Below are 27,730 nucleotides of genomic sequence, written 5' to 3'. Positions count from 1 at the left end.
ACTACCAAACAGGAAAGTTTACTATCAAGAACGTAAAAGTATTTTATATATAAATCCTAATAACACAAGAAGAAGACAAAGCTTACGAAATTATTTAAAATGATATGTCTATAAAGTCTAAGTAAAACGGATATATCAAGTGATTTAATATTATTTCTTTAACTTATGTAATAAAATAACAAAATTGATATGACATGAATTAAAATCTCCTAACCTTTTTGCAAGACAGCTGGTGAGTGTAAACCCGCGCTTTCTATGTCGCTGCAACACCAGCTGATTCTGTGTTGTTTCATGAAACTTACGCATTGAAAAAGAGAGTAGAACAAACCAAACGCTTGAGAGAAGTATAGAAACTATAATTTAATTTAATTTTCAAAATATCAATTGAAAAAGAAATTTACATATAAAATATTTTCCTAAAATTGTCATCTATTTCATGATTCTTGTAAGTTAATCCATGGGTGAGACATAACAGGTTACGCTTGGCACGTTTCCCGCCAAACGGATCGCTTGATGAATCAATCGAGTCAGATGGTAGTACTAGTTGTAAACAGTCAGTTGTTACTGATCTGTGGATGAGAAGAGGCTATTGTTGTGAGCTGAATATTTCCTTCCAAAATTCAAGAGGATGGCCATGTACCATCGAAACAGTGACAAAAGGAGAACAATCCAAGAATATAAAAAGCAAGAAGAGGAGGTAGTTGGCAGTTTGTGCAGGTAAGAGAAGTTTTAGTTTCACTTTGCTGTTGTAATAGAATAACTGATTAATGGTAATCGGTGCAAACAACGTGTTCAGTCAACACAAATGCTAAAGATGAGTATTATTCATCACTGATCTACAGGTATAAGTTTACTTTTTCTATAGTTCTCACTCTTGGCAATTCAACAAAAAAGTCACTATATAAAAATGAAAGTGTAAGATATGTTAGTGTTTTGTTTGATGTGTAAACGTAATACACATTAAGTGCTATATTTAAAAAGTAATAAAGTTTTTATCTATTGCTGCTCGATACGGCATGCCAGAATAATTTATCATTACTTGGGTTACACCGTTCAATAAATTATTTAAGTACAAGTCACATTAACGTCTGTTAGTGCTTAGAATGGAGAACTCATCAGATACACAAGTTTTGTATATAATGGTTATGTTTATTTCAGTTTTTCATAAGTATAAATCATTATTTTTATTAATAAATAGGTACCGTTAAAATAAATTACCGTGCCCAAGTTAACTTTAAGTCCTTATTAAATATATATATATATATTTAAATTTTAAGTTGTGAAACTTACGTAATTCGTAATATGTCTGTTCTCTGTGTTGAGCTTCCTCAACGCAAGGTTCTAAAATTAAATAAGGTAGTCTTTTTTTTTTTTTACAGTTTTCAAATAAATTATTGCGAAGAGAGATTGTTATTGTAAGTTTAAGAAGTTAAGTTATAAAGCTTGGCTATTTTATAATTATGTCGTATAGTTTTTCAGTGCCCTATAAACGTTATAGAAATAGTGGTTATCGACTAGTTTGCTTCTTTATTCAAGTTTAAACATAGAGCTCAAACTGAGGAAATATACCATATTGTCACTGTTAACTATTTACAAAGAGCCAAAGAATAAAACTACCAATAGTAGTATTTAGTACTATTTGAAATCACTCGAATTTTGGTTGTGTTTTTTTTAATTCATTGCACCTTTTGTGTGATCCTGTATGCTTTTTATCAGAAATGAACCGAAAATAATAGAAGACAAATTCTTGTTGTAATAAAATGACGTGATATTAAATCCTATTTTATTTCAAACTTAGACTAAGATTCTAAATGGAAAAAAATAAATAATATAAGCTAGCTAGAGTTAACTTATAGCAATGGAGAATTAAATCGTGTATGCCTGTAAATTAAAACTCCTTTTAACTAATAATAACGCCATTAAAAGTTTTCACTTAACTATAGTTTTATGTCTGGATTTGTTTTGTAAGTTGGACCAAATATGAAGAAAGTATGATACAATAAATGAATTTTTATTTAATCACGTTTTTATAAAAACGTTATCACCAAGTAGCATGTATATTGTTTTTATTATTGCTAGGAAAAGTGTTCGATTATATTTATCCTACGACTCGCAATCCAACCTGAAAAAGCTTCGAGTAAGAGGTGAAAGCTTGTCAATTAAGAATATATATTTAGTCGTTACAGTTCAGTTTTTCCCGTTTAAGTTATAGTTTCACAATATGAGCCTAAAATAATAACTTAACAGACTGTAATGGTGGCTCCTTTACAACCTTATTATTAAAATTAGGGCTACGCTCTTACTTATGATTTTGTTTTTCGCTGCCACCAACTTAACCTCTTTGACATCATGGTGTAATACCGGAGTCTACGTAACTCCACACCCATTACTGCGGAATAATACAATGGCGACCAAGAATTTGGCATTGTGCCAGCTACACGTTCTACCAACACTATCTTTCAGAAAATATGGTAGCAGAGCACCTTTTGTTCACAAAGACTTCTAGATTGGTAACTGAAACATTCCAGAGTCTAATATTTAAAATATTTATTTCTACAATAAGTTACGAAATGCTACACTCATCAGGCCCGTTCTTTTTCGCATCAATAATTATTAACTTATAAAATGTGAAAAATAATTGATAAGCAATATAAGATATGTTAAGTAAATAAAGTGTAATCTTTATCAATTTTATATTAGTTATTAATAAATCAGAATTAGGATAAGGTTTATTAACATAGTATTATTTATATATTTACCACAAATCATTATTATTATATTGGCCCGGCACTGCCAAGCGCGTTAAGGCGTGCGACTCGTAATCTGGGGGTCGTGGGTTTGCACCCCCGTCGCGCCAAACATGCTCGCCCTTTCAGCCGTGGGGCGTTATATGTTACGGTCAATCCCACTATTCGTTGGTAAAAGAGTAGCCCAAGAGTTGGCTGTGGGTGGTGATGACCAGCTGCCTTCCCTCTAGTCTTGCATTACTAAATTAGGGACGGCTAGCACAGATAGCCCTCGAGTAGCTTTGTGCGAAATTAAAAAAAATATATTGTTATCTTTACTTGAATTTACTCATCTTCAAGAGAAAAATCAGTGTGTATTGTTTCATAAATTAGGTATCTTCATTGTTATCGATATCAAAATACGCCAACTAAATTAGATAAAATGCTACAAATGATATTTCTTCTATATATGAAAATTGTATGAGTAATAAAAAATATAAAACTGCTTTCATTTATATAGGACTTTTAACCAAAAAACGTGTAGCACCATAAATTCTATTAATGCTGAGCTTACCATTGTTTTGTTCTTCAGGCTTGGAAACATACAATTATCTCCCAAAATGCAACTTGAACAAGAGAAAAGAATACGGCGAGAAATAGCGAACAGCAACGAACGACGTCGTATGCAAAGCATTAACGCTGGATTCCAGTCTTTGAGGGCGTTGTTGCCCCAGGACGAGGGAGAAAAGCTGAGCAAGGTTATTTCGATCAAAATATTCCTTTAATATTAGAATAATATTTCATCTATATTAGTTTGCTAATGTAAGAATGTATATTATAATAATAAAACACACTGAGGACTATCAGCACTACCCGTCCCAAGTTTTGAGATGATAATCTAGAAAGAATACATTTACTCTTTACCAACGAATATTGTAATTGACTTTACTACATAAAGCCCCCACGGCGAGACGAATGCCCCAAACACCAGGCCAAACAAGCCCCATAAATATAGAAAGATCAATTGTATGTAGCTAGAAACAACACATAAGAACCATTTGGAATTAGCAAACTAAAAAAAAAAAAAACAACAACAAGCAAACTTAGTTACATAAAACTTAACAAATAATAATAACTTATAACTGGAAATAAAGAATGTTATGATATATCAATCACATTACATCTAAACTATCCATTAGCAGAGGCCTTTTGATAATACTAGTGCTTATCTGGCTAGCTGGGATACGATAGTGTGTGTGTTTTCTTATAGCAAAGCCACATCGGACTATCTACTGAGGCTACCGAGGGGAATCGAACCCCTGATTGTAGCATTGCAAATTCGTAGACTTATTGCTGTACTAGCGGTGAGCAGGGATACGATAGACAAAGAAGTGGTCGAGACACCAATTTAATTATTATAAGCTATATCTAAATATGATTAGTAAAAAGTTGTTAATTTAAAATAAGGGGACAGGGATCATCAAAAAAGTACAGAAACAAGTTAATGAAAATGCTAAAATTATATTGACACACACACACACAAAACAATGTTGGAAATATTGACATCGTGTCTACAGTACTTATCAATTTTAGAGAATTAAAAATAGGGATTTTTGGCTTGAAAATATAATGTAGACAGTATTTTCAGCCTTGTTAGTTTAATTTGTAATGCGTCTAATTGTAGACTTGAAAATATATACTTTGCATTTTAACTTCACTTGTTTCTGTACATTTTATGACAATCCCTATTACTCTTTTTCAAATTAACAATTTTTAATTATCCTGTTTCTTAAGTGTTTATGGCCATTTATGACGAATAAATCTTAAGCTACATACGTGCATATGTATTCATTTGAATGTTGCATGTTTTTTAACACTTTATTTCCGTATTAACTCTATTTTATCTAACCACTACAATAAATTTATTCAGAATAAATACCAAATTTACAACAAAACACACATAGTGGTATTTATTTTAAATAAGTTTAGTGTAGTGGTAAGATGGAGAAGAAGCTAATGTGGCAAACTGTTGAAAACCTTGCAACATTATAATTTACAACAAAACACACATAGTGGTATTTATTTTAAATAAGTTTAGTGTAGTGGTTAGATGGAGAAGAAGCTAATGTGGCAAACTGTTGAAAACCTTGCAACATTATAATTTACAACAAAACACACATAGTGGTATTTATTTTAAATAAGTTTAGTGTAGTGGTTAGATGGAGAAGAAGCTAATGTGGCAAACTGTTGAAAACCCTGCAACATTATAATTTACAACAAAACACACATAGTGGTATTTATTTTAAATAAGTTTAGTGTAGTGGTTAGATGGAGAGGAAGCTAATGTGGCAAACTGTTGAAAACCTTGCAACATTATAATTTACAACAAAACACACATAGTGGTATGCAACTACAACAAGCCAAGTATTAAGTTGTTCTCAAGAAAATGGTTAAATTTTGATTTTGTCAATAATTATAAATCGCTTTTATTATAATTATTATAAATCTTTGGGTTGTCTTTACTGTTGAAAATGAATCTATCTTCCAGATGTTGTTTCAAAAATAATTCTGTTTTTAAGGTAGTTTTTGTCCTAATGTTTTATTAAAGTTTTGAGCAAATTCCTGTGTGATCTTATTATAAACCACTGCTTTGATTTATGATTAGTGTTTTAATCTGAATATGTGCTAGACAACGTTGCTAATCATGATATAATATGCAAAATCCAGAAAGTTTAATATCAAATAATAATCGAGAAGGTTCGCGTGGTGTGGCAATTGGAAGGTGTTTTTTTTTACCTGAGCAAGTTAGGCATAATTACCATTAGTTAAGAAATTATGTTAAAACGTTGTGCACATAGGCTTAACTACAAGCGAAAGTAGCCTGTAGTAAATTTTAAGGAAGAAATAAACTAATTCGTTAATACATTGAATATCGGGAGTATTTTTTTTATCAAATAATCTAAAAGAACCCACCTACGATAAACTACGTTATTACAGAAGTGGTCTCGTAAACGTGATTGTGTTGGTGGAAATGAAGCAAAATTTTGACGAAATTTCAACATCAACTATTTAAGACCAAATTATGGACGAAAAGCGAGATCGAAACGTTGATTGAAAACAAGATCCACGAAAAAATTGGGGTTGTAGAAATGGATTACAAAGAGTTTGAAGACATTCAGAAGGACAACAACAGAATGCAGAAAAGTTGTAATGACCAAAACGAAGATTACAGAAAGAAAGAGGTTATTAAGGTGGAAAAGTACGTCAGGGACATTTTAAAGCAGTGACAACCTCTTATGTATCTACCCATGAATTCCAACTTAACACATCATTTCAACAAAATATGGAAATAGGAGAACATATTTTGTTTACACCTATTACTGCTATTGCTATACTATCTATAGCTTCCTCTAATTTTCAACCATGTCACTACCGGCTGGCCAGTTCAACAACTTTGCCTGATCAAAGAACCAGTCGACTATAGTGGAAAGTTACTATATAAGGCATATAATGCTCAGTTCAAAATAACTTCCAAAATAACTTTTCGAAATAGTGACTCTCAAGCTATTTATCTTACATATTTAAAAGGATACACTTTAACGACATTAAGTGATCTTTCAGCTGAGAGCAGTAACAAAAGTACGTCAGGGACATTTTAAAGCAGTGACAACCTCTTATGTATCTACCCATGAATTCCAACTTAACACATCATTTCAACAAAATATGGAAATAGGAGAACATATTTTGTTTACACCTATTACTGCTATTGCTATACTATCTATAGCTTCCTCGAATTTTCAACCATGTCACTACCGGCTGGCCAGTTCAACAACTTTGCCTGATCAAAGAACCAGTCGACTATAGTGGAAAGTTACTATATAAGGCATATAATGCTCAGTTCAAAATAACTTCCAAAATAACTTTTCGAAATAGTGACTCTCAAGCTATTTATCTTACATATTTAAAAGGATACACTTTAACGACATTAAGTGATCTTTCAGCTGAGAGCAGTAACAACTATCAAACATTGGCAGCTGCCTTATACAACGACTTTGGAGAAACACACCAGAAGGAAGGATTCAGAGTAAAGTTCTTGAACAGAATATAGAGGAAAGAAGAAGACATAAGCAGAACTTGTAGAAGATTTAGAAACGCTTATTCAGTTAGCATCTCTGTTGCACGTAGAATGATGTACTCATTGGCACGTGACCAAGTGATAAATGCTATAACAGATGAGGATATGACAATTAGGCTGAAATAAAACAGGTGTACATCTTTAAATGAAACTGTCCGTTCGGTGATGGAACTTTAACTCGCTGGTAAACTACTAAAGGCGACATCTAGAATTTATAAGCTTATCAGATTGGTAGTATTGAAACATCAACTTCTCTTTAGAGTAGTTTAAACGAACTGAAAGTATTATCTCAACTAGTATCTATTATCTTCAAGACGATAAGTGTTTCGAGTGTAACTTGGAAGAATAGTGCCAGGAATTGCAGACAAAAGCATATAGGGAATAACAATCTTCGTAACGTATGTTGGCATAAAGATCTGTTACAGGTGTGGGAAATCTGGCTATTACAGTCGAGAATATAAAGAATCAACAACTGTCAATACACCAAGGAAAATATACGCTAAGGACGAGTCTCAAAGCCTAACCAGATCACATGAATAGTAATGGGCTAACTAAATATAGGGAAGCACGAATTATCTGGTCTTGGAGCAAAGTGCAGTTGAGAATACTCCATGTGCCCCAAATGAGATAAGAATATCATTATTTGAATAAATGAGTCTTCGAATCCATGGGTTTATTGATGAGGATACCTTGTAGTATGTTGATTGACACTGGTTCTACAATTACAAGAGTTTGGTCCAGTTTGGTAATGAATGATGGGAAATTACCTCCAAAAGTGGTGAAACACGATGGATTAATGTTAACAGCAAGTCTACATAAAGTTCCATCAACAGGAAATTTGAAATTTTTTCTTACTGTAGGAAGGTTGGACTTCATACTTAGATATAGAAGAGAGGTTAGGCTAGATTCGAATAGCTTCACAATCCAAGACCAGGAAATCACTAATGATAATTACTACACCAGAGGCTGAACTCCTAGTGACAAAAAGAAGACCAACCATTGAACAAAAAAAGTCGTGGTGAATGGATAGTTTAGTGTAATGCTTAATTTTTGTGTTAGGATTGTTAAAGAAATTTCAGGGTTTTAATTGAAATATTTCGCTAGAGGAAGCTGCTAATGATTATACAATACCTATTGTAATTTGTGGAAATACGAGATCACTGCATAAATAAAAGTTAAGTAAGTATTCAGTTAGTTTATTAGCGTTGGTGACAATCAGAGAATTCAGTGTTGGAAATGAGTTATTGCGTGAGTTAAACTGTTTACTTGGTGCGTTTGATTTGGTTTGTTTTGAATTTCGCGCAAAGTTACACAAGAACTTGGTGAGTCGGCTTGTTTATTTGTGTATCTAAATTAAGTAAGTTAGGCGTTATTACTATTAGTTTCGGAATTACTCTTGAAACGTTATTTTTGCACTTAGGTCTATAATCACAAGTGAAAGTAGTCTGTGAGGAAAGTTACGGGAGAGAGAAACTAATTCGATATTGTTACTAGACTGGATCTTGCATTATTTTTACCAGATGATATAAATAACTCGTCCAACGATTGAATACGTTTAAAATAATACCATTAGATACTCGAACAATGATTGTTTCGGTTTCAAGTAGATTAATTTGGTAAATTATAATAATTGTAAATTATATTTAAGTCATTACACATTAGAATTAGGTCTATGATTGTCATTAACATCAATTTATTTATTTATTTTAGCACAAATAGTTCATTATCAATATTATTTATTTATTGGTTTGATTTGAATTAACAACATTTATCACGTATTTAATCTTTATTTAAAATATATACTGATATAGGTATCTTCAGGTGTTAACAAATCAAACCAAATAACTATAGCTATCACTTACGACGCTATAGAGTCTATAGTATAGACAATTAGGTACCATTAACTGTTAAACGACACGGAATAACCGTAGCCACACAAGACGCTGTGAGTATTTAGGTACTATTAGGTAAGCCGAATATCCATACACAAAACAAAAGCAATTTAGTGAACTCCGGTTTTGGTTACTGAAATGTTTAATTATTACACAATGTCCTGAATAAAAATTGAATTCACTCGCAGAAAAGCCATATACTATGAGTGGGTGGTCGCTGTGACATTATGTTAACAAAACTAAATGAATGAAAAATGCCAATATTTATATGCAAAAACGGCTCGTTTGGGTTGAGAAAATATTTTACATAGAAGAGCGAACAACGTTTCGACCTTCTTCGGTCATCGTCAGGTTCACAAAGAAAGAGGTAACTGACCGGAAGCTGACCACATGTTTGAAAGGGGTTGTAGGAAATTTAAGAATTTATCGATCATGCACTCTGTTTTTCTGGTCGGCTGCTTTTTGTGATTGTTGTACAGTTCTCTGTAATGATTAAAATGTTTGACAAGGCCTATAGACAGCTACTCTGTATTAATAGCTTCATATTATGATCTGATTTGTATGCAATCGAGAAATACAACGAACCCGTGCCACAAAAACTTGTACATTTATCCGAAATGAAATTCTATTGTTATAATTACTAGGTAGTTGAAAAATAATCGTATCCACCTACATTCATTGGTCAGGTCAAGATTAACGTTTGTGTTGACGTCAAATATTTAACTTAGCTAATAGATTTACTTTCATTAATTACGTAAAATATTAGCTTTCGATCAGGGCTATCTGCTGAATCTACCGAGGGTAAACGAATACCTAATTTTAGCGTTGTAAATCCGTACACTTATCCCTGTACCAGCGGGGGGACTTAAAGTTGTGAACCTATACTTAAAATAAACTTCACAAAATTTGTGACCTGTATCATAGATTAGTGAAGCCCTTTTTAGCTTAATGCAACTAAAATACACAATAAATCTATGCGGTATACAAGCATATCACGCGTTTCCTACATTATTATTTCAATGTAGAAATTTTCAAAAAATTTCGTTTATTCTAAGTTTGTGTAAGTTTTAAATAAATGACGCAAAAAGTCGCTAAGTTCATTTAGTTCTAATTGCCTTTGTTATTCTATGGAAGCAATACCTTTTTCTTCTCATGAAATGGAATAACCATTGTGAAAGAATGTTGAAAGCTAGTGTACTCCGATGGTTGTTCTGATGACATCTCGAGGTTACTGCTTTCCTAATACTTGAATGAGAATGTTTATTTACATGCGTAGCGCCAGTCCTTAAATAGAACGTTTCAGTTTAAATAAGAAACGTGAGATTTAAACATTGTCGTATCGGTTCTTGAATGAATGGTTAAGAATAATTCATCCCAAGGTAAGACTCCAGTTTAATCATAGTCTGTTATTTTATGTAAACTCAGTTACAGTTCGTGTTGTTCAATGCCAGGCCATGTGGTTAACCCACTCGACTCATAATCTTAGGGTCGCAGGTTAGAATCCCCGTCACACTAAACGTGCTCGCCCATTCAACCATAGGGGCGTTATAATGTTACGGTCAATCCCACTATTCATTGGTAAAAGTATATCCCAAGAGATGACGGTGGGTAGTAATGACTAGCTGCCTTCCCTTTAGTCTTACACTGCTAAATTATGGACGGCCTGTGTAGCTTTGCGCGAAATTCAAATACATCTTGAGGAAATCAGTTTCACCTAAAAATACAACACAAGTAACTCAACGTGAATCAGTGACGTGTATCAAATATTTGCATAGAATAAACTAGTCAACCAGCGATGCGATATTGACTTCTCTCATGGTCTCGTAATTATTTCAGAAAACAGTTGAACAACTAAAGAGCTGATAAAAACCTAATTATTTAATTAACAACAATAGTTTTAAAGACGTGGTATCTTTGTAAAGACTTAAACAAGAAAGATCCGCCTAGAACAAAAAAACGTGCAACAAATCACAAAACTCGATGACCTAGGAAGTTTTATAGGATAAACCTACCTTTCCTGGGACTGACTTTGTCAATATTTGTGTTATTTGCACCTAGAAGCCAGGAGACTCGTATGTTGTACTAACTGTAGAGCTGAAGAGGTTATTTTTCACGATTATAGCTGGAAAAAGATCGATGAATTCGTATTAATGTCCGGTGAAAAATCTGTTATTGCTTCATGGGCTTCTTGTCTGGTTCATATCAGCCGTGCTCTATGTCTAGCTTTTTAAGGTTGTTTTCGAGAGAAAACTTTTCTGCCTTAATAATTCTGATAATAAGCATGGTTGATTTCAATGATCAGAAATCATATTAATCAGTGAAACTGACAAAATAACCTTTGATTTTACTAGCTATGAAAATAGTGTATCTTTATCAACCGTATTGCAGAAGATTTGTTTACGTTTTTTTTTTTTTGTCGATAAACAAGTTATTATATTATGTATTTCTTGATGACCATTATTACACAAGAATCTAAAATGGTCTGTCCTGTCTTGCATCTTTTCGTGAGAACAGGGCCGCTGTGTAGTGTTGGCCAGTAACTCAGGAACACAATCTGTCAAGATATTCACTAATTTAGAAACGCCATATGGCGTGTTAGTTTGTAACTATAGGGACAATCTATGACACTACATTAGGTCATCGTAGGGCGAGTTAGTAACCTAGGGACACTGTAACGAATTTCCTAGTAACTTAAGGATACCGTGTAGCGAGTTGGCCAGTAAGTTAGGGGCATTCTATGATGATTGAGCCAGCAGTGTAAAGACACTGTTTTGCGAGTTAGTCAGTAATTTAGGGACACTGTTCAGTAACTTAGGAGCAGTTAAGCAGAAAGAACTAGATGATAAATGAATGGCTGATGGATCTGTTCACCACATCGTACAGACACACTACTGACTAGGTGAGCTAGGTATAAATTAAGTTTTCTTTTTAATACTTTTTAATCAATGTGATTATGGTTCACATGGATTAGAATAATAATTATTTTTCTATTGCAAAGTTTTATTGTTATGAAATGGCTGTGTTTGGGCTTAATAACTTAGAGAATCCACTTGGATCTCTGCGGTCTTTCGTTTTGTACGATAGAAAAAGGGCGAGTTGTTCTGAACTGCAAATATGCCGTGTGGTTATTTTGTTTTATATGTATACCTGCCCATAGGTATTGCGTCTGCATTACATATGGTATAATAAATCGTACTATTTTTTTTTAATTCTGCATACACTGATATAATTCGTTGCAAGAATATGGATATGTGTGCGCTTGCACTCTGTAATAATTTAGTCATTTTGATGAAACAGTAGTTTACTTGGTAGAGTTTCATGCATGGCTAGTACGTTTATCATGGTTTCTAACCAGCAGCCAGGACATCAGAAACATGCTTTACATTCTTGATGTGCTTGTCCAGTACTTACTAGAAGACAAAAGAAATAACTAAATGGCACGAAACGACGTTATAACTACGTTGATCTGTCAGTCACGTGAGAACTTTTACCAGTTCTGTGGTAGTGAAACTAATGTAAGATGAGACAAGACCACTACAGTTTCCTGTAAGCACTCCATTGCTTGAGTTGCGTTAGAAAAATTTAAGTTTATGTTGTACCATCTCTGCTTTCATTCATAAATTCTTAGAATTCCGTTTAACCTTAGGGTTATTGAATTTCTTGTTTCATGACTATTTCCTCATTGATTTATGTGTTTTATATCTCATGGTTCTATACAGTGAAATATTAATATGTATATAAATTCTATAATAGGAATGTAATATATAAATGCCGTGTTTTATAGATAATTATGCGTCTCTCTTACGTCATCAGTATTATATATATATTGTTACAGGAAAAGTAAGGAAAACCAAGCCTAGTGGATTGTACGCAGAACGGTACTGTCCGCAAAGTAAACAACTGTTAATATTAGTGATATGTTTGTAGTTTTTATAATGTTGTGATATTTTAAAATACAGTATGAAAAAACGTTTCTATGGTATTATCGCGTGGATAGTATATCGATGATCGTTTGACAAACGGTCTAATAGAGGGACCCTAGCAATAATTAATTAGATTTACAGTATTGGTGATATTTTTGTTATTGTTTTTCGGTATGTAGTAAATGCTAGTACAGACCTGTAGTTTGGTACAGGAATAATTCAGAAAAGTGTGTTTAAACACCTGATGAGATAACCCGTAACCCATAAACAAAGACTTAATATCTAATCTACGTGGATATATCCAAAGTTAGTAGCTGAACTTTTCCATCACCCTTGTTTATCGTGTTCTTCAGTACAGCTTTATCGATTTGAAAGTTCGTGTGTATGTTTTATTGAAATATAATTTGCGATGTAATATCCAAGTTGGTAATTTGCAAGCTTACATCTGATGCTGAAAAATGCACATGAAATTTGTAAAAGTGATTTTTTTTTTGAGGAAGGTGGCATTCTTCTTGCACACACAGCTGATTCTGTTAGCGCGTGACTGACTAGACATACTGGGCACATGATAGCGTTGCCGGCTTTACCATATTTGGCAAGGAATTTTTGGCGTCCACGCTTGCGGCACGGAGTGGCAATGTTCAGTGAAGTATTTCCTTGCGGCGAGACACCTTTCTGGTCCAGCGCTTGGCACGTGTGGAATTTACCTTGTGCCAACATGCTCTTCTCGGAATTACTAAACAAACAACTCGAACTGCTTTTACGATCGCGTTGACTCTACCTCCCCTTCGTTACTTGCACTTTTGCTTAACAAGGAACTCAAAAGGAAAGCTTGTACTATTATCCGTCACTCCGGAAATGGAGTAACGTCCCCCCCCAATAAACTGTATTTTATTACTAATTACAGTCTGCATACGTTATGAGAACTGTGCAGTTGTCCATTCTATTTAATTAATTATTTTATTTTATTTCTACTGCTAGTTTGGTTATTTTCCAAATATTTTTGTTTAGCAAACATTTCGGTTTGGTTTGGTTTTTGAATTTCGCGCAAAGCTACTCGAAGGCCCATCTGCGCTAGTCGTCCCTATTTTAGCAGTGTAAGACTAGAGGGAAGGCAGCTAGTCATCACCACCCACCTCCAACTCTTGGGCTACTCTTTTACCAACGAATAGTGGGATTGACCGTTTAATTATAACGCCCCCACGGCTGAAAGGGCGAGCATGTTTCGCGTGACGGGGATTTGAATCCGCGACTCTCGGATTCGAATTTTCTGTACACAGTAACGTTACGATATTCTCTAAACGACACTTGAATTACGCGGTAAAAATCAAGACACCAAAAAGTATAGAACTTTGTTTTAGAAACTTGAAATTTGTTTGTTTGTTTTTGAATTTCGCACAAAGCTACTCAAGTGCTATCTGTGCTAGCCGTCCCTAATTTAGCAGTGTAAGACTAGCGGGAAGGCAGCTAGTCATCACCACTCACCGCCAACTCTTGGACTACTCTTTTACCAACGAATAGTGGGATTGACTGTATCATTATAACGCCCCCACGGCTGAAAGGGCGAGCATGTTTGGCGCGACGGGGATGCGAACCCGCGACCCTCAGATTATGAGTCGCACGCCTTTACACGTTTGGCTATGCCGGGCCAGCAAACATTTCAAGCGATGCTCTTGATGAAGATTCTAAAGTCAGCGACTTACAAATTATATTTAAATAAATCGTGTGTCTATTTTGATATGAACACTACCAGTAAATGAACCAGGGTGATAACAAGGTATCTCATGTATTACAAGCATTATTTTTAACAATTAAGATCTAACATGAAGGACTTGATGCTGATTGACTAAACTGGAATTTTTGTTGAGTTTTACCAAGAACTGCGCTCAGTGGGTGGCAGGTCGACCTTGTTTCGTTAGAAAATGTTGGAATATCACATTTCTCTCCAAGGCAAGTTGTGCCCATTTCTTGAAGACTTCTGTTGACTTCTTGTTTTCGTACTGATGTAACCGCAGTGACGAAACGTTGGGTAAAATAAATTGTTCTAACTTTATTGCCAAAATATTATAGAAAAAATAAAGAATTTTGATACTTTTTGGTTTTAAATCAGAAAAAGGCCAGAATGGTCGATATTTATTTTTTTTATCAAATAGAAAATTACTGGTATGTTAAATTTTCAAATTGCTTCCAGTTGCATACATCAGTATCCCCTGGTGGGTCAGCGTTAAGTTTATCTACTTACAACAGTCAAGTCCGGGGTTGGATCCCTCACGATGAACAGGTACATGCAGATAGTCAATAGTGTAGTAAATAAACAACAAAAATCTATATATCGGATATGTAGGAAGGCTATAAGCAGTCAAACTTTCTATATATCGGGTATGTAGAAAGGCTATAAGCAGTCAAACTTTCTATATATCGGATATGTAGGAAGGTTATAAGCAGTCAAACTTTCTATATATCGCATATGTAGGAAGGCTATAAGCAGTCAAACTTTCTATATATCGGATGTGTAGGAAGGCAGTCAAACTTTGAGAGTTAAGATGTAGTCGTTTCAAAATTACTTGTATTTTCACCTGATTTTTGTTTGTTTTGTTTACTTCAGTACTTTGATAATTTTGTAGTGAAATTAAAAACTAATTTTGTATTATACTGACAAGAATTCACAAATAAAGAAATAATTTCATGTTTACAGGTGTGGATGTTGGTAGTATTATTTAACTGTTCTATTGCCATGTTTGTAGTCATTATTTCTCTGTTACGTTGTTGTAATGTTTGTTTCTTGCCGAACAGTGATGTTTAGTTTGTATTGTGTTTTATGTCTAAGTACTGGTTTTCAAACGGAAGGATTATTTCTCACATAGTATGCTTCGTTGCATGTTTGACTGTATCAATAAGCGTATAATTGCCGAGAGGATGAAGCATGCGTCTTGTTGGCAGTTTGACAGATGTGGTGGTGTAACATCAGCTGAGGTTGTACGAGGAGTTTGAAATTGCATGATCTAGTGTAATACAATCGCAAACACCTAACATTTTATATTCTATAATTATTTTATGAAGTACTGCAATTGTCAAACGGCTGTGATTTTTTTGTCTTGTGAACTGGGCTAGGAACTGGTTCATCAACTTTGAGACAATTCACGATGAAAAATATGTTTGAAAACAAAAATTAACTGTGTTGATGCTTATGAGATATCATAGCTTTTACGAACAGCAACATTTTTCTCTATGTTTTAATTCCTATGGTGCACGAAAACTATAGGTAGGTGGGTGGATGTGGGAATGCTATGAGTTGTTGCTCGAATAATCATCTAAACACAAGATTGATTGATGATAAATTTCCTGATATATATTCTCCACACCTAATACTCGTAATACAACTCGAGATCGTATCATGAAGCTGTTGTAGTCGTTTCTGTTGGATCAAATAATTGAAATCAGGAACCTAAATAATGTTATTGTCAGCTCAAGTCAGTACTGAAGTTGACGAGAAGTTATAATAGCAATTACTAGAAGAGATCAGGTTGTTGTTGAAGTCCAGGTACTAAGTAGCTAGTATAGCATTAGTTAATTTATAACAAATTACTGTTAAAATTCAGGTGCTAAGTGTTCTGGAAGTGTTCTGTTTTAAAAGTAAATAAAACTAAAAGTAAGGGTAACAAGTACTTCTTGCTTTTGAGGTTCATGTGGTATGTGTTGTAGCCTACAGAGTGCACAATTCTTCTCGTCATTCACGGCACTGTTTTATTTCGCTGACACCACAACAGTGGCTAACTGACTGACAACACACTACCGTGGTTAAAACAGATGACCCCTCTTCAGGCGGCCTTTCGGAGAACTACAGTATCAAATTATTTATAAGTCCAGGTGTCAAGATGCTGTAGTAATAATATTTGACATCAAATTATTGCTGATGTTGTCAGGAAGTAGTCGCATCACACCATTCTCCTAACAATTACATTATCTGGTGTTTCTAGAACTACCTGATATCTACTTCCGTATTTGGCTCCATATGTTTATGCATTAAAACTGGTACTAAGCGATGTTATTGTTCTGTCTCTTCTAGGTTGTCTGTAACCCAACACAGTCCTAATCTGTTAAACAGAGCGTTTAGTATAATATCATGAGGTAGCCTTCAGCAAAGTGCAATTTCTCATATAAATATTTTCATGTATTAGGGAGAGAACATGTGAATATACAAAATAAGTTTGTTTTATTTCTAGAGACGTTATTACTCTAGATATTTGTTTAATAGTAAACTTTGAAAATAGATCTGTTTAATAATGTATTGCTTTCGTCATGTCTTGATATTTATGGAAACATTTTCATTGACTTTTCACTGTCAAACATTCTGGTAATCCACACTTGTTTCTTTAGTGTAACGCACTTGCAAACTTTTTGTAATATATCTGTGTTGTCGTCAGCTCTGTTTTGTTTCTGCAGAGACCATCCGTTAGACGCAAGCCCACAAGCTCAAAACGTGGGATACGGAGTCTCACCCAAATATTTTTTATATAGTTTAACTTTTTTGAAGACATCTTGAAAGTTTGTTTACAGTTTTAGGTCTGTTTGTTTCTAATTTTGGTAATTATAGCTTGTATTTTTTAAGATGAGAAATTACACATCGTTGCAAAAATTCGGAACTTTGTTGCACAAAATTAGCGTCTCATTAAAAAGAAATGGTTATTTTTTAATAAAACAATTGTAAAACATATTTTCTGTCGAATTCAAGACTAAAAATTTCAAAAAGTGATTGGAAAATACAAAAGGGTACGAAAAAACAATTTTGTCTGAACACAAAAAATACGATGGTTTAATCAATGTAAAGAAACTTAACGTGATTCCCCACAATTGAAACATCATACAAAAACTTCTTGAATATTTTTAAAATAAAAATTAGAGAAATTTTGGTAGTCGATTGCATTTGATTACCGCATACAAGTCTTATACTTTTTCACAAAGTATGCATCTTATGCTTTATCAAAGTAACGCCAATTTTTTGCAAAAATCTGTATTTATGAATAGGATGCAACATCAAAAGTTAGTTTGTTTTAAAGCGAGCATAATTAATTATGGAGATGAGACATTGTCCTGGATCTTCAAAATGTAGTTTAATACCGTTACTAAAAATGCTTGGTATTTACAAAATTGAGAAAGATTGTTAGGACGCCCAACTCGCAGTGTGAGGGCTGAAGGTGAGTCCCCGTCCCAACAAACATACTCGCACGACGCTCAACTCGCAATGTGAGGGTTGAAGGTTCAAATCCTCATCCCACCAAACGTGCCGATCAATTCCATTATTCGTTGGCAAAAGAGTAATCCTAGAGTTGGCGGTGGGTGGTGATGACTAGCTGCTTTTCCTCTAGCCTTTCACTGCTAAATTACCGACGGCTAGCGCAGATAGCCCTCTTGTAGTTTTGCGCTAAATTCAAACAAGCCAAACCAACTCGAGAATTTCTGTGTAATTTATTGTTGATAAAATGTTAAACTAGCAGTATAAACTTGTAACCCGTCTATTTCTATTCATTACTGAAAAGATTTGTGATTTTTCTATCCTTTCAGTTCTTGCACGATTTGCTTTTAAGAACAAATTTTGAAATCATGGCTTCAGTTTCGTTGTTAGGCTTGTTAACTAGTTGTCCTTGTGTGACTTGCACGTGCTGGTGCGTGCCAGCTGCTGTCATTCCAACACCTGCCTTCCCAATGTTGACTTGACCTAACTGTCTTTCTTTAGGCCTCAACTTCTTTGTATCGACACAAAGTTCTTGTTTTGATATAGTATTGTACTAGTTTTACTTTGAGTACTTTAAGATTATATACGTAGTATAAATGTGTACCAGCGAAAATGACATTGTTTAGGTTGAGAAAGGAGCGCTGTAAACAGTATATGAGATTTTGTGATTTAATTATATTAACGTCGTGAAATGCGTTAAAAGCTAGTGATGAGGTGCATAACGGAATAGTAACATGGCATAACAAAATGTATAATTGTAATTGTAGCACGTTACTACAAGCGCCTGATTAAGAATAGATGTTATTTACGTGTAATAGTCTAAACTCACTGTTTACATTTAACAGTCTACAGTCTTATTTGTGAATAAAGATTTGTTTTATTTGTTTACTCGTGTGTCCATTGTTATCCATGCCGAAAATTATACTCTTCTTTACACTACTTTGTATAAGATAAAAAAAATAACTTTTTTTTTCTATATGGAAATTCCCCCCGCTAGTACAGCGGTATGTCTCTGGATTTACAACGCTAAAATCAGGGGTTCGATTCCCCTCGGTGGGCTCAGCAGATAGCCTGATGTGGCTTTGCTCTTATAAAACACACACACACTATATGGAAATTACATCCCCACCCCGCTTGGGATCGGTTATTTACACACACACACACACACACACACACATATATATATATATATATATATATATACACTGCTGGCCAAAATCTTGAGGCCAATGAACATAAAGAAAAAAATATGCATTCTGCGTTGTTAGACTCAACTATGTATTTGAGTAGAGCTTCGAAAGAAGAAAAAGGCAAATAAAAATAATAAAAAAATTTTAGCATTTAATAGGGAAAATGAGAAAAATATGAAATTAGCTTAAATACTAGCTGGTCAAAAGTTTAAGACCATACCAAAAAGAAGTCCTAAACAGGGTAGGAAATGCCCAACAAGAGGTCTGAGTAGTGAATTGCACGGCCGTCATTGCGAATAACTACAAACATTCGCTTTCGCATGGTTGATATAAACGTTTGCAGAAGGCAAGCTGGAATGTTTTTCCAAGTGGTGAAGATGGCTTCACGAAGATCATGCACTGTTTGGAATTGACGTCCATTTCTATAGACTTCCCTTGTCAACCACCCCCAAAGATTTTCAATGTAGTCAGCTGCTGTTTGACGCCCCTGTATAACCTGAAGCTCCATTATTTCATGGAAGGAGAAAGCACCCCAGATCATGATGGAACCTCCTCCACTGTATCGTGTAGAAAATGTCTCCGGTGGAATATCCTTATCGTGCCAGTAACGTTGGAAGCCATCTGGACCATCCAGGTTAAATTTTTTCTCGTCATAGAACAAAACCGTCTTCCACTTTTCTACGTCCCATGTTTGGTGCTTATCAGCAAAGTTGAACTGAGCTGTTTCATGGTGTGGAAGGAGGCGTGGCCTTTGAAGACGTTTACGGTTTTTTAAAGCCTTTCTCTCGTAGATGCCGTCTTATTGTTCTTGAGCTGCATTCTGCATCCGTAAGGGTCTTTATCTGGTTCAACGATCGGCTGATGTCTTGCCGGACAACCCGTCGAATCCTCTTGCTCAACGCCGGCGAAATTTTCTTGGGCCGACCACTTAAAATTCTCGTTCCGTCTCCCTCAGAGTGTTTTAAGAAATTTGCAACAGCAGTTTTACTACACCCAATCTCACCAGCGATGGCACATTGAGAGAGACTTTGCTTTTACAGCTCGACAATTCTGAATTTTCGAGATCAGGTGACTAATTTATTCTTGCCTCTTGTGGGGTGAAGAGAAACAACAGTTTCTGACCGCCCCGGGTTATTTTTCGTTCCCCTTCGGGGAACAGAATAATAAGTTAACCCAAATACCTACCCAGAATTACCACGTTCAAACTCTGTCAACTTTTTAGCCTTTGCCATGTTTTTACCCAGTGTAACACAGGAGATGTCAGTGGGAGATGTTGACAACGCTAATGCTTCAACACAAATTACTAAATTTCGTTACGTTTTTTACCGATTAACGCTTCGTTTCAGTATGGTCTTAAACTTTTGATCAGCTGGTATTTAGGCTACTTTCATAGTGTTCACGTTTTTCCTATTAAATGCTAAAAAAGTGTTTTATTTTTATTTTCCCTTTTCTTATTTTCATCTTTCGAAGCTCTACTCAAATATGTGGTTAAGTCTAATAATTCAAAATGCATATTTTTTTTCTTTATGTTCATTGGCCTTAAGATTTTGGCTGCAAATAAACCTAAATTGGCAAAAACCAAACGCCATTGGACTGTACGTATCTGTGAACTCATCGGGATTTCTTATAAAACAACTCGTTTTGTAGCATTTCTTTGTATCTCTGCTATTCAAACAAGCACACAGTAAAACTACTGGACACGAAATCTCATTAACGGTTTTTAGAAAGTTGTAACTACGGCTGCGCAGCTTTTGAATTTCATATTAAAGAGAACCCACTTATTACGCACACATTTCTTAGCTTAACTTCTGTGGAGTTATTCTTATTTTAATACTTTCACATTAGCTATTTATACACATGTTTATTTAGTACTGGTTTTTATAATTTCGATCCAGTTCGAGTTTCAACATTGCCCTCACAGATATGTATCATAAACTGCTATTTAGCGTATAGTTATTGTATTTCATGAGAATGGAATGTGTATTACGAGTTGTTTATTCTATATTGTTATGAATCGCTTCTGTGACTGTATTGTTCATTTGTGTACTACGTTTTCCGGCTCATGAATCTGCTTGTTAAGTAACAGGGATTTAAATGTTTCAAAATCTGCTACACAAACCAGCTCAACATCTGAACTTCTGAAACGCAAAACAAAGAAACTAAATATTAAAGAAATCGGGAAATGATTGAAGGGTTCGTTTCTTTTGAGTTTCGTGCAAAGCTACACGAGGAATATCTGTGCTCGCCGTTCCTGATTTAGCAGTGTAAGACTAGAGGAAAAGCAGCTAGTCATCTCCACTTACTGCCAACTCTTGGAATACTCTTTTACCAACGAACAGTAGGACTGACCATCACATTATAAAGCGCCAAGGGCTGAAAGGGCGAGCGTGTTTGGTGTGACAGGGATTCGAACCCTCACAGTCAGGTTACAGTCGAGCACGCTAACCAGGTGACAATGCTGGGCCGTGATTGAAAGAATTATACTGTGGTAGTAACGTACTGGGCATTATACCATCCTTCTTATATTTATTCTTAATTATAATGCATTTGCTTCAACTTCAACACAGTATCTTGGGACTTTGAAACTAATGATGATTCTTTGTATATAATCCAATCCCCATTTTTGAAGATAATAACATTACTGTGCCCAATTTATATTTTGCTGTCAGTGCAGTAATCAAATGATGAATCGTCGATTCAGCTGGTATGTCAAATCGATTGGAATACCTTCATATAAATTCTTCCTTCATTCGACATTGTCAACGCAAGGTTTAGCTCAATCGCTACGCTTAAAGCCATCACATTCATAACCACATCTATAATGTTGAAAGCATGTTTCATCACTACATTGTTTTACAATTGTATGGCAACTTTTTCATGTTGGTTCTCATGGTCCCATATCTAGTCCAGCGACCTCGAAAATATATAATATATAGTGCCAAATGTTTTCCTTTTTGTTTAGTAAAAAAAAATAATAATAATAAAAAAACACGAAGATTTTCGGACTAAATTTTTTTTTATCCACAGCAAATTGCCGGGTTGGTTCGTGTAGCAGATGTTAAAGAAAGCTCGAGACAATGCATTTCTTCATTCGTATTACATAAACATAAAAATTTGTAGACAAAACTGTTTGTTCTAACTTCAAAAATATGATCCTATAATATATTTAAAGAACGGAAAAAAATATTAGTTTTGCCAATTGTTTTTTAAAGTTATTTTGTTTCTCCAGGCTGCCATTCTACAGCACACGACCGAGTATATTTATCAACTAGAGCAAGAAAAGACCAAATTCTTATCTCAAAACTGCCAATTGAAAAGACTCCTGAACTCCCAGTTGGTCCTAGACAGTGACTGCTGCAATTCGGATTTTCCTTTGCCCAAACGAAAAAAAATTCAACATTGTAAGTGACTAAAAGAAATGGGACTCTAATATATTTAAAGTTATTAAATATAATTTTTAAGACACATTGTGCTACTACATAAGAGTGAAATGCAAAAATGACGTTTTGTGTCAGGATAAAAGATAAAATATTTATTAAAGACTCGTGAATCACATACGATTTCTTTCCATCTCAGTGGATATTCGCACTTGTTTGTTGGATGAATCACTTTTTTCCCATTTCAGGCGCAATGACTTGATCATAGTGAGAGATGCTCGTTTAATTTGTTTCAAATGAAATATTTCAGCAGTTAATATTTCTTATTTTTTTCTCTTTGTGTAAAGTAGTCCATCAATAGAGCTAGCATTTTTGTTTAGTGTGTATTTATTGTGAAACAGTCATGCAAAAAAAGAGAATTAACATCTTTCATGTTTAATTTGTATTTATACGAAATAGTCCAGCAGGACGGTTAATATTTATTGTATTTAGTACGTATTTGAATATCTCCCATTTTTAGTTTATAGGCTTTCACAATTAAACGAAATGTTTACTATAGAAATATCTCAACTTTTAAAGTTTTGGGAATACCATTAGATCATATTCTAATTATTCAAAAGTTAGCTTAGATAGGATTTAGTACCTTTTTCAGATTTTTTAAAATAATTTATTTAAACTTATTTTTGAATTGTACTTTTAAATCTCACCAGTATAACGTAAAAGTAGAAATGAAAGTACTACTGTAAGAGTAACTCCCCATTTCTTAATTGTTAGCAACAACTGGAGACTCTTCCGATGAAGGAATAGGAAGTATGAGTCCACATGGAGAATCTGATAGCTGCTTGGAGGACGTTAAATCTGAAGTGACTGAATTGCGCATTCAGTTAGAGAGAGAGAGGAGACTTCGGATGACGTTAGAGGAACAGACTCGTAATCTAGAAAGTCAGATGTGTGTTGACCACACTACAGAGCAAACCAAATACTATAAACAAGCGTTTGAGGTATGTAAGAGTTGTACTGAAAAGGAGGAACGGTTGTTCTTTCAAGTTCGTTATACCTATCAACTTTTAGAACAGTCCATTTTCTAACTTTTAACTCATTATATTCTCTTGGTATGTGTAAAATGTGCCTAAAATAGTCTAGTTTTATGGTTTGTAAAGTTTTCTTTATTGTTGTTGTGGACAGGTTACATGACATTGAGAAAGAACAAAAATTAAGCTTCAGCAAAATAAATTTCATTTGTCTTTTGTTTTTCTCAGCCACTATTAGGAACATCCATTGGCCAAATAACTCCTCAACAAAAATTATTTGATGCACAATTTAGGCTGCTTCAGGCAGAAATTCCTAGCACTGAAGTTCCTCAGGATTTATCTGGGAGAAAACCTTTTCTTCACCATGATGCTGATTCTGTTGTTCAGATGTCAAGATCAGAACCTAAAGAATTGCAGAACAGCACATCCAGACATAACTTGGAGACAATTGTTGAAGCTATTCGCCATGTAGAAGGTGATAATTTATTTTGCGATGATCTCGAACCACCCAGGATAATCAAAATGCAGCCAATTTCAGAAAACACAGAATCCCAATTTTCCAACAAGTTTGTTCTGCATCAGCATGTTATTCACTGTCCTCCATCAGTTACATTTCCTCGACCAGGAGTTATTGTAGCTAATCATTCCTAGTAGTACTCACTTTTTGAATAATTCTAGCAGATTATTTGTTCATGAGTTACACCAATAATCTCCCTAGGTGGTCTTATAAAACAATCTTATCCCTTTATACTCTGTTTTTGGACAGCATCCTGGGCATTCTTATATTGTAATAAAACCACTACAGTCTTACTCCATATAATCCATTTTGAGACATACATATTTTGTATGGTCTCATGGTGTAAAGTAATCATATCATCCTTACTCTCTGAAACTGTCTTGGGACACATTCTAGACTTTGTCAATTTACCAAAAACATTATCTTTGTAAAATATTTCACAAAGTTACAAAAAAAAAAGTTAAAGATTTGGCTGTTTTTACACTTTTTTGAATAAATATTAAGTACACATGAAATACATTTTTAATTATTTCTTTAAAAAAATATTAAATGCTAATTTTTGATGGATGAGACCCAATGTTCTTGTTGCTATTGGTCTTCAGTAGCACTCTTTATGTTTTTACAGTATTTTCATACTTGAATGAGTACTCCAATTTTTTAAGCAAAGAAATTAGAGCTGAGCACAGAAATTTAGCTAAAACAAAATGCAAGTGTTTATACTATTCAGATTGTACACATATTTGTAATATGTATTATTGTTATTTTAATATATACTTATTGCTGTTTGTTTATAACTGGATTAAATATGGCTTGTCACATTGTAATTTTGATGGCATTTATTAAGTTATTGTTCCTATTATATGTGCTTCCTTTAAAACGTGTATATTTGTAAGTTACAAATTCCAAATCATACTGTGTTTATTAAGCTATGGTGTGTAGTGAAGTTTTAATATATGAAAACAGAACTTTTTACTTAAAAACACTGAAAGTGGATAAATTACAAACTTAGAATTAGTATTTAAACATGATAATGAGGAACCCACTTTTTAAAAAATAAAAAGTTTTGAGATAATTTGGTAATGAAAATAACTTTATTATAAATGCATGACGTTTCAACAAGCCTTTCATACATTTATAATAGTTTTTTTCATTACCCATTCAAGATGTCTCAAAACTTGTATGTAAAGTGTTAGTATATTGTGTTGACCCCAAATTGCATACAATCTAATAAAAATATCTTCACACTAAAATATTTTTGTTAATTCTAATATTTGCAAAAAATTGTATTTAAATGTGTTAAAATTACTAAAATGTTAGTATTATCTCTTGTTTAATTCCATAGATATTCAAATTTCAAAACCAACTGGAAATGTATAAATTAGAAATACTTGACCGTTTAAAGCAGTGGTTCCCTAACTTTTTTAAGCCCCACCCCTTAAAAAATTTTAATATGTTCTCGCACCCCTCACAGTAATTATTTATTTAAGAATAAAGGTGAAGGTGGCCAAAACAAATGTTATCTCACACCCCTGGTTGGGAACCACTGCTTTAAAGAAATACTTCTTGTAATATTAAAAATTAACAGCTGATCTTATAAGAAGAAAAGATCAGAAACAGTAGTGACAGGTGCAATAAAATTTGCACCAAAGATAATTCCATTATGACAGACTAACCATTAATGCAAACTGTTACTTAAGAAATTCCTAAAAATTGCTAATAAGCATCAATTCTATCACAGGTTCTGGAAGTAATCTGGTTACTGATTTGAAACATTATTTTACAAACATTTCTGAGTTTGTAGAAAAGTGTTCCATTAAGGTGTTGCTGCTATTTGGTAAAATCCTAGATAAAGGAAGTTTACATTACACTGTGAAGCAAGAAAAAGAGGAAGTTCAAGTAAACATGAAAAAAAACAACAACAAAAAATATGCTGTGAATAATATTTCCATGATTAGACACATGAGATAGCTTATAACTGTGTGCCTAACCAGTAACAGTAGTCTGTAATATCTCCACAAAAACTGTACATTTTAGTTACACAAATAAATTACACTGTATAGTTGTTAAAAATTGTCTTTTGAGTGGACAAACAAGAATTAGCTACTTTCTTTCTGTCTACAATTGATATATTAGTTCAATAATTTCTCACACTGAAACTTGTAAGATATCAACTGCCAGGGAAATTTTAAAGTAACAACTGTACCACACTTTCAAAGCTATTGTCTTAACCAGTTTCAAAGGCTGAAGTAGTAATATTCATTTCTGAAAGTAAATCAACTTTATTCATCTCTGCAAAAGATAAAAACAAATGAGCATTGGTGGAAAGTTATGGTGTGTATTTTATAAGCAATACACAGTTTTCATGCATTTAGCTCAACATTTTTCCAGTTATGTCCACATCTAACAACACTAGTAGTTCTCATATACGAGACAGGAAGTTTTTATTTGTTTTATAGTAGGAGTTATTCTATAATAAACTAGTAGCAGTGATTATATATATCACAGGAAGGTTTTAGTTATTTTATAAAGAGAGGCACTCCTTTAATGATTTTATACAATTTAAACATGGAAATGATTTAACTTGTGATAACAAAAATGTTTTTTGGATCTGTGCATCTCAAGAACACTTTTTCATGTATCTAATTCCATTGTTCAATCATACATCAATTAAGCTGTATATAGATCTTGTTAATAAAATTTCTAATAAATTTAAATTTGTGCTGGTTTAGATATCATTTATTCAGTTACTAGTGATTCTTACTGTTCTTTCACCACTACTTCAGTTACACTTATCAGTTTTAGAATACCATTTTCATTCTTCATCAATATATATCTGTAATATCAGTCTCTTAGAACATTTCTATCTCTTAATAAAATTTTTCATTATTTTAGGCTTTTTAATTTATCACTTTCTTCTGTTTATAATCTAAATATCTTTTCCCCATTAGTAATGTCCCTCAAATCACATCCTTTTAGCTTTAAACAAACTCTTAAAATTTAGTTCCTTACAATAATCTCTTTCTCCTGATAGCAAGTTGTCTGTTTTTCATTTTTGTGAAGCATACCAAACCTTAAGCCTCCTGGGTTATCTCCCTTTCCTGTTGGTTGTACACTTCTATTTTCCATGAAAATCTGACATATAAACATTTTGCTTTAGCTATTCTTTATAAAAAAAATCTGTCTGAAAAATAAATTTTACATCAAAGAAAATATTTTACAAGATTACATTTAGTGGAAGGCTGAGTGTGAGAAATGAGACTGAATTAGTTTCTGGAAAGAATGAACAAGAACTTAATACCATATCTTTCTCTGGTGTGAATTTATAACTAACTAGTATTAAAATATACTACAAAAATAGCTTTAAAAATCTGTTCAAAACATAGGTTAAAGTTTATCAGTCAAATAACTGAGAAAGTTCAACATTAAAAAAAAAGTCAGTTACAGATATTCCCACAATGGAGTTCCTAAATCAGTGTTACTACATTTGAGTTTCTATGTCTGAATACCATCACAACTGAGTATTTTTTCAGTGTTACTATATCTGTGTTTTTCAACACATTTAAGCTTTTAAATCAGAACATCATTACACTTGAGATCTTGAATAAGAGTTTCAAATTAGTATTTCAAATTTCTAAGTTCAGTATTGTCATATTTACATTTCATGCTACTTATTATATCTAAAGTTTCAACATTAAAAATCATCATC

The 27,730-nt window shown here is 33.6% G+C and overlaps 1 protein-coding gene across 1 annotated transcript; it reads left to right on the top strand.

Moving 5' to 3' along the window:
* Positions 1–224: 224 nt before the first annotated feature.
* LOC143250490 (transcription factor AP-4-like) lies at positions 225–26,738 on the top strand. The gene is made up of 5 exons (XM_076501103.1): positions 225–717; positions 3,319–3,484; positions 22,329–22,500; positions 23,251–23,477; positions 23,736–26,738. Exons 1-5 carry the CDS (start codon positions 629–631, stop codon positions 24,156–24,158), a joined length of 1,077 nt encoding a protein of 358 aa, XP_076357218.1. The 5' UTR covers positions 225–628; the 3' UTR covers positions 24,159–26,738.
* The last annotated feature ends 992 nt before the right edge of the window (positions 26,739–27,730 follow it).

This window comes from Tachypleus tridentatus, chromosome 5, assembly GCF_004210375.1.
Source record: "Tachypleus tridentatus isolate NWPU-2018 chromosome 5, ASM421037v1, whole genome shotgun sequence".
Lineage (NCBI taxonomy): Eukaryota > Metazoa > Arthropoda > Merostomata > Xiphosura > Limulidae > Tachypleus > Tachypleus tridentatus.
This window is presented reverse-complemented; position numbering and strand designations above follow the sequence as displayed.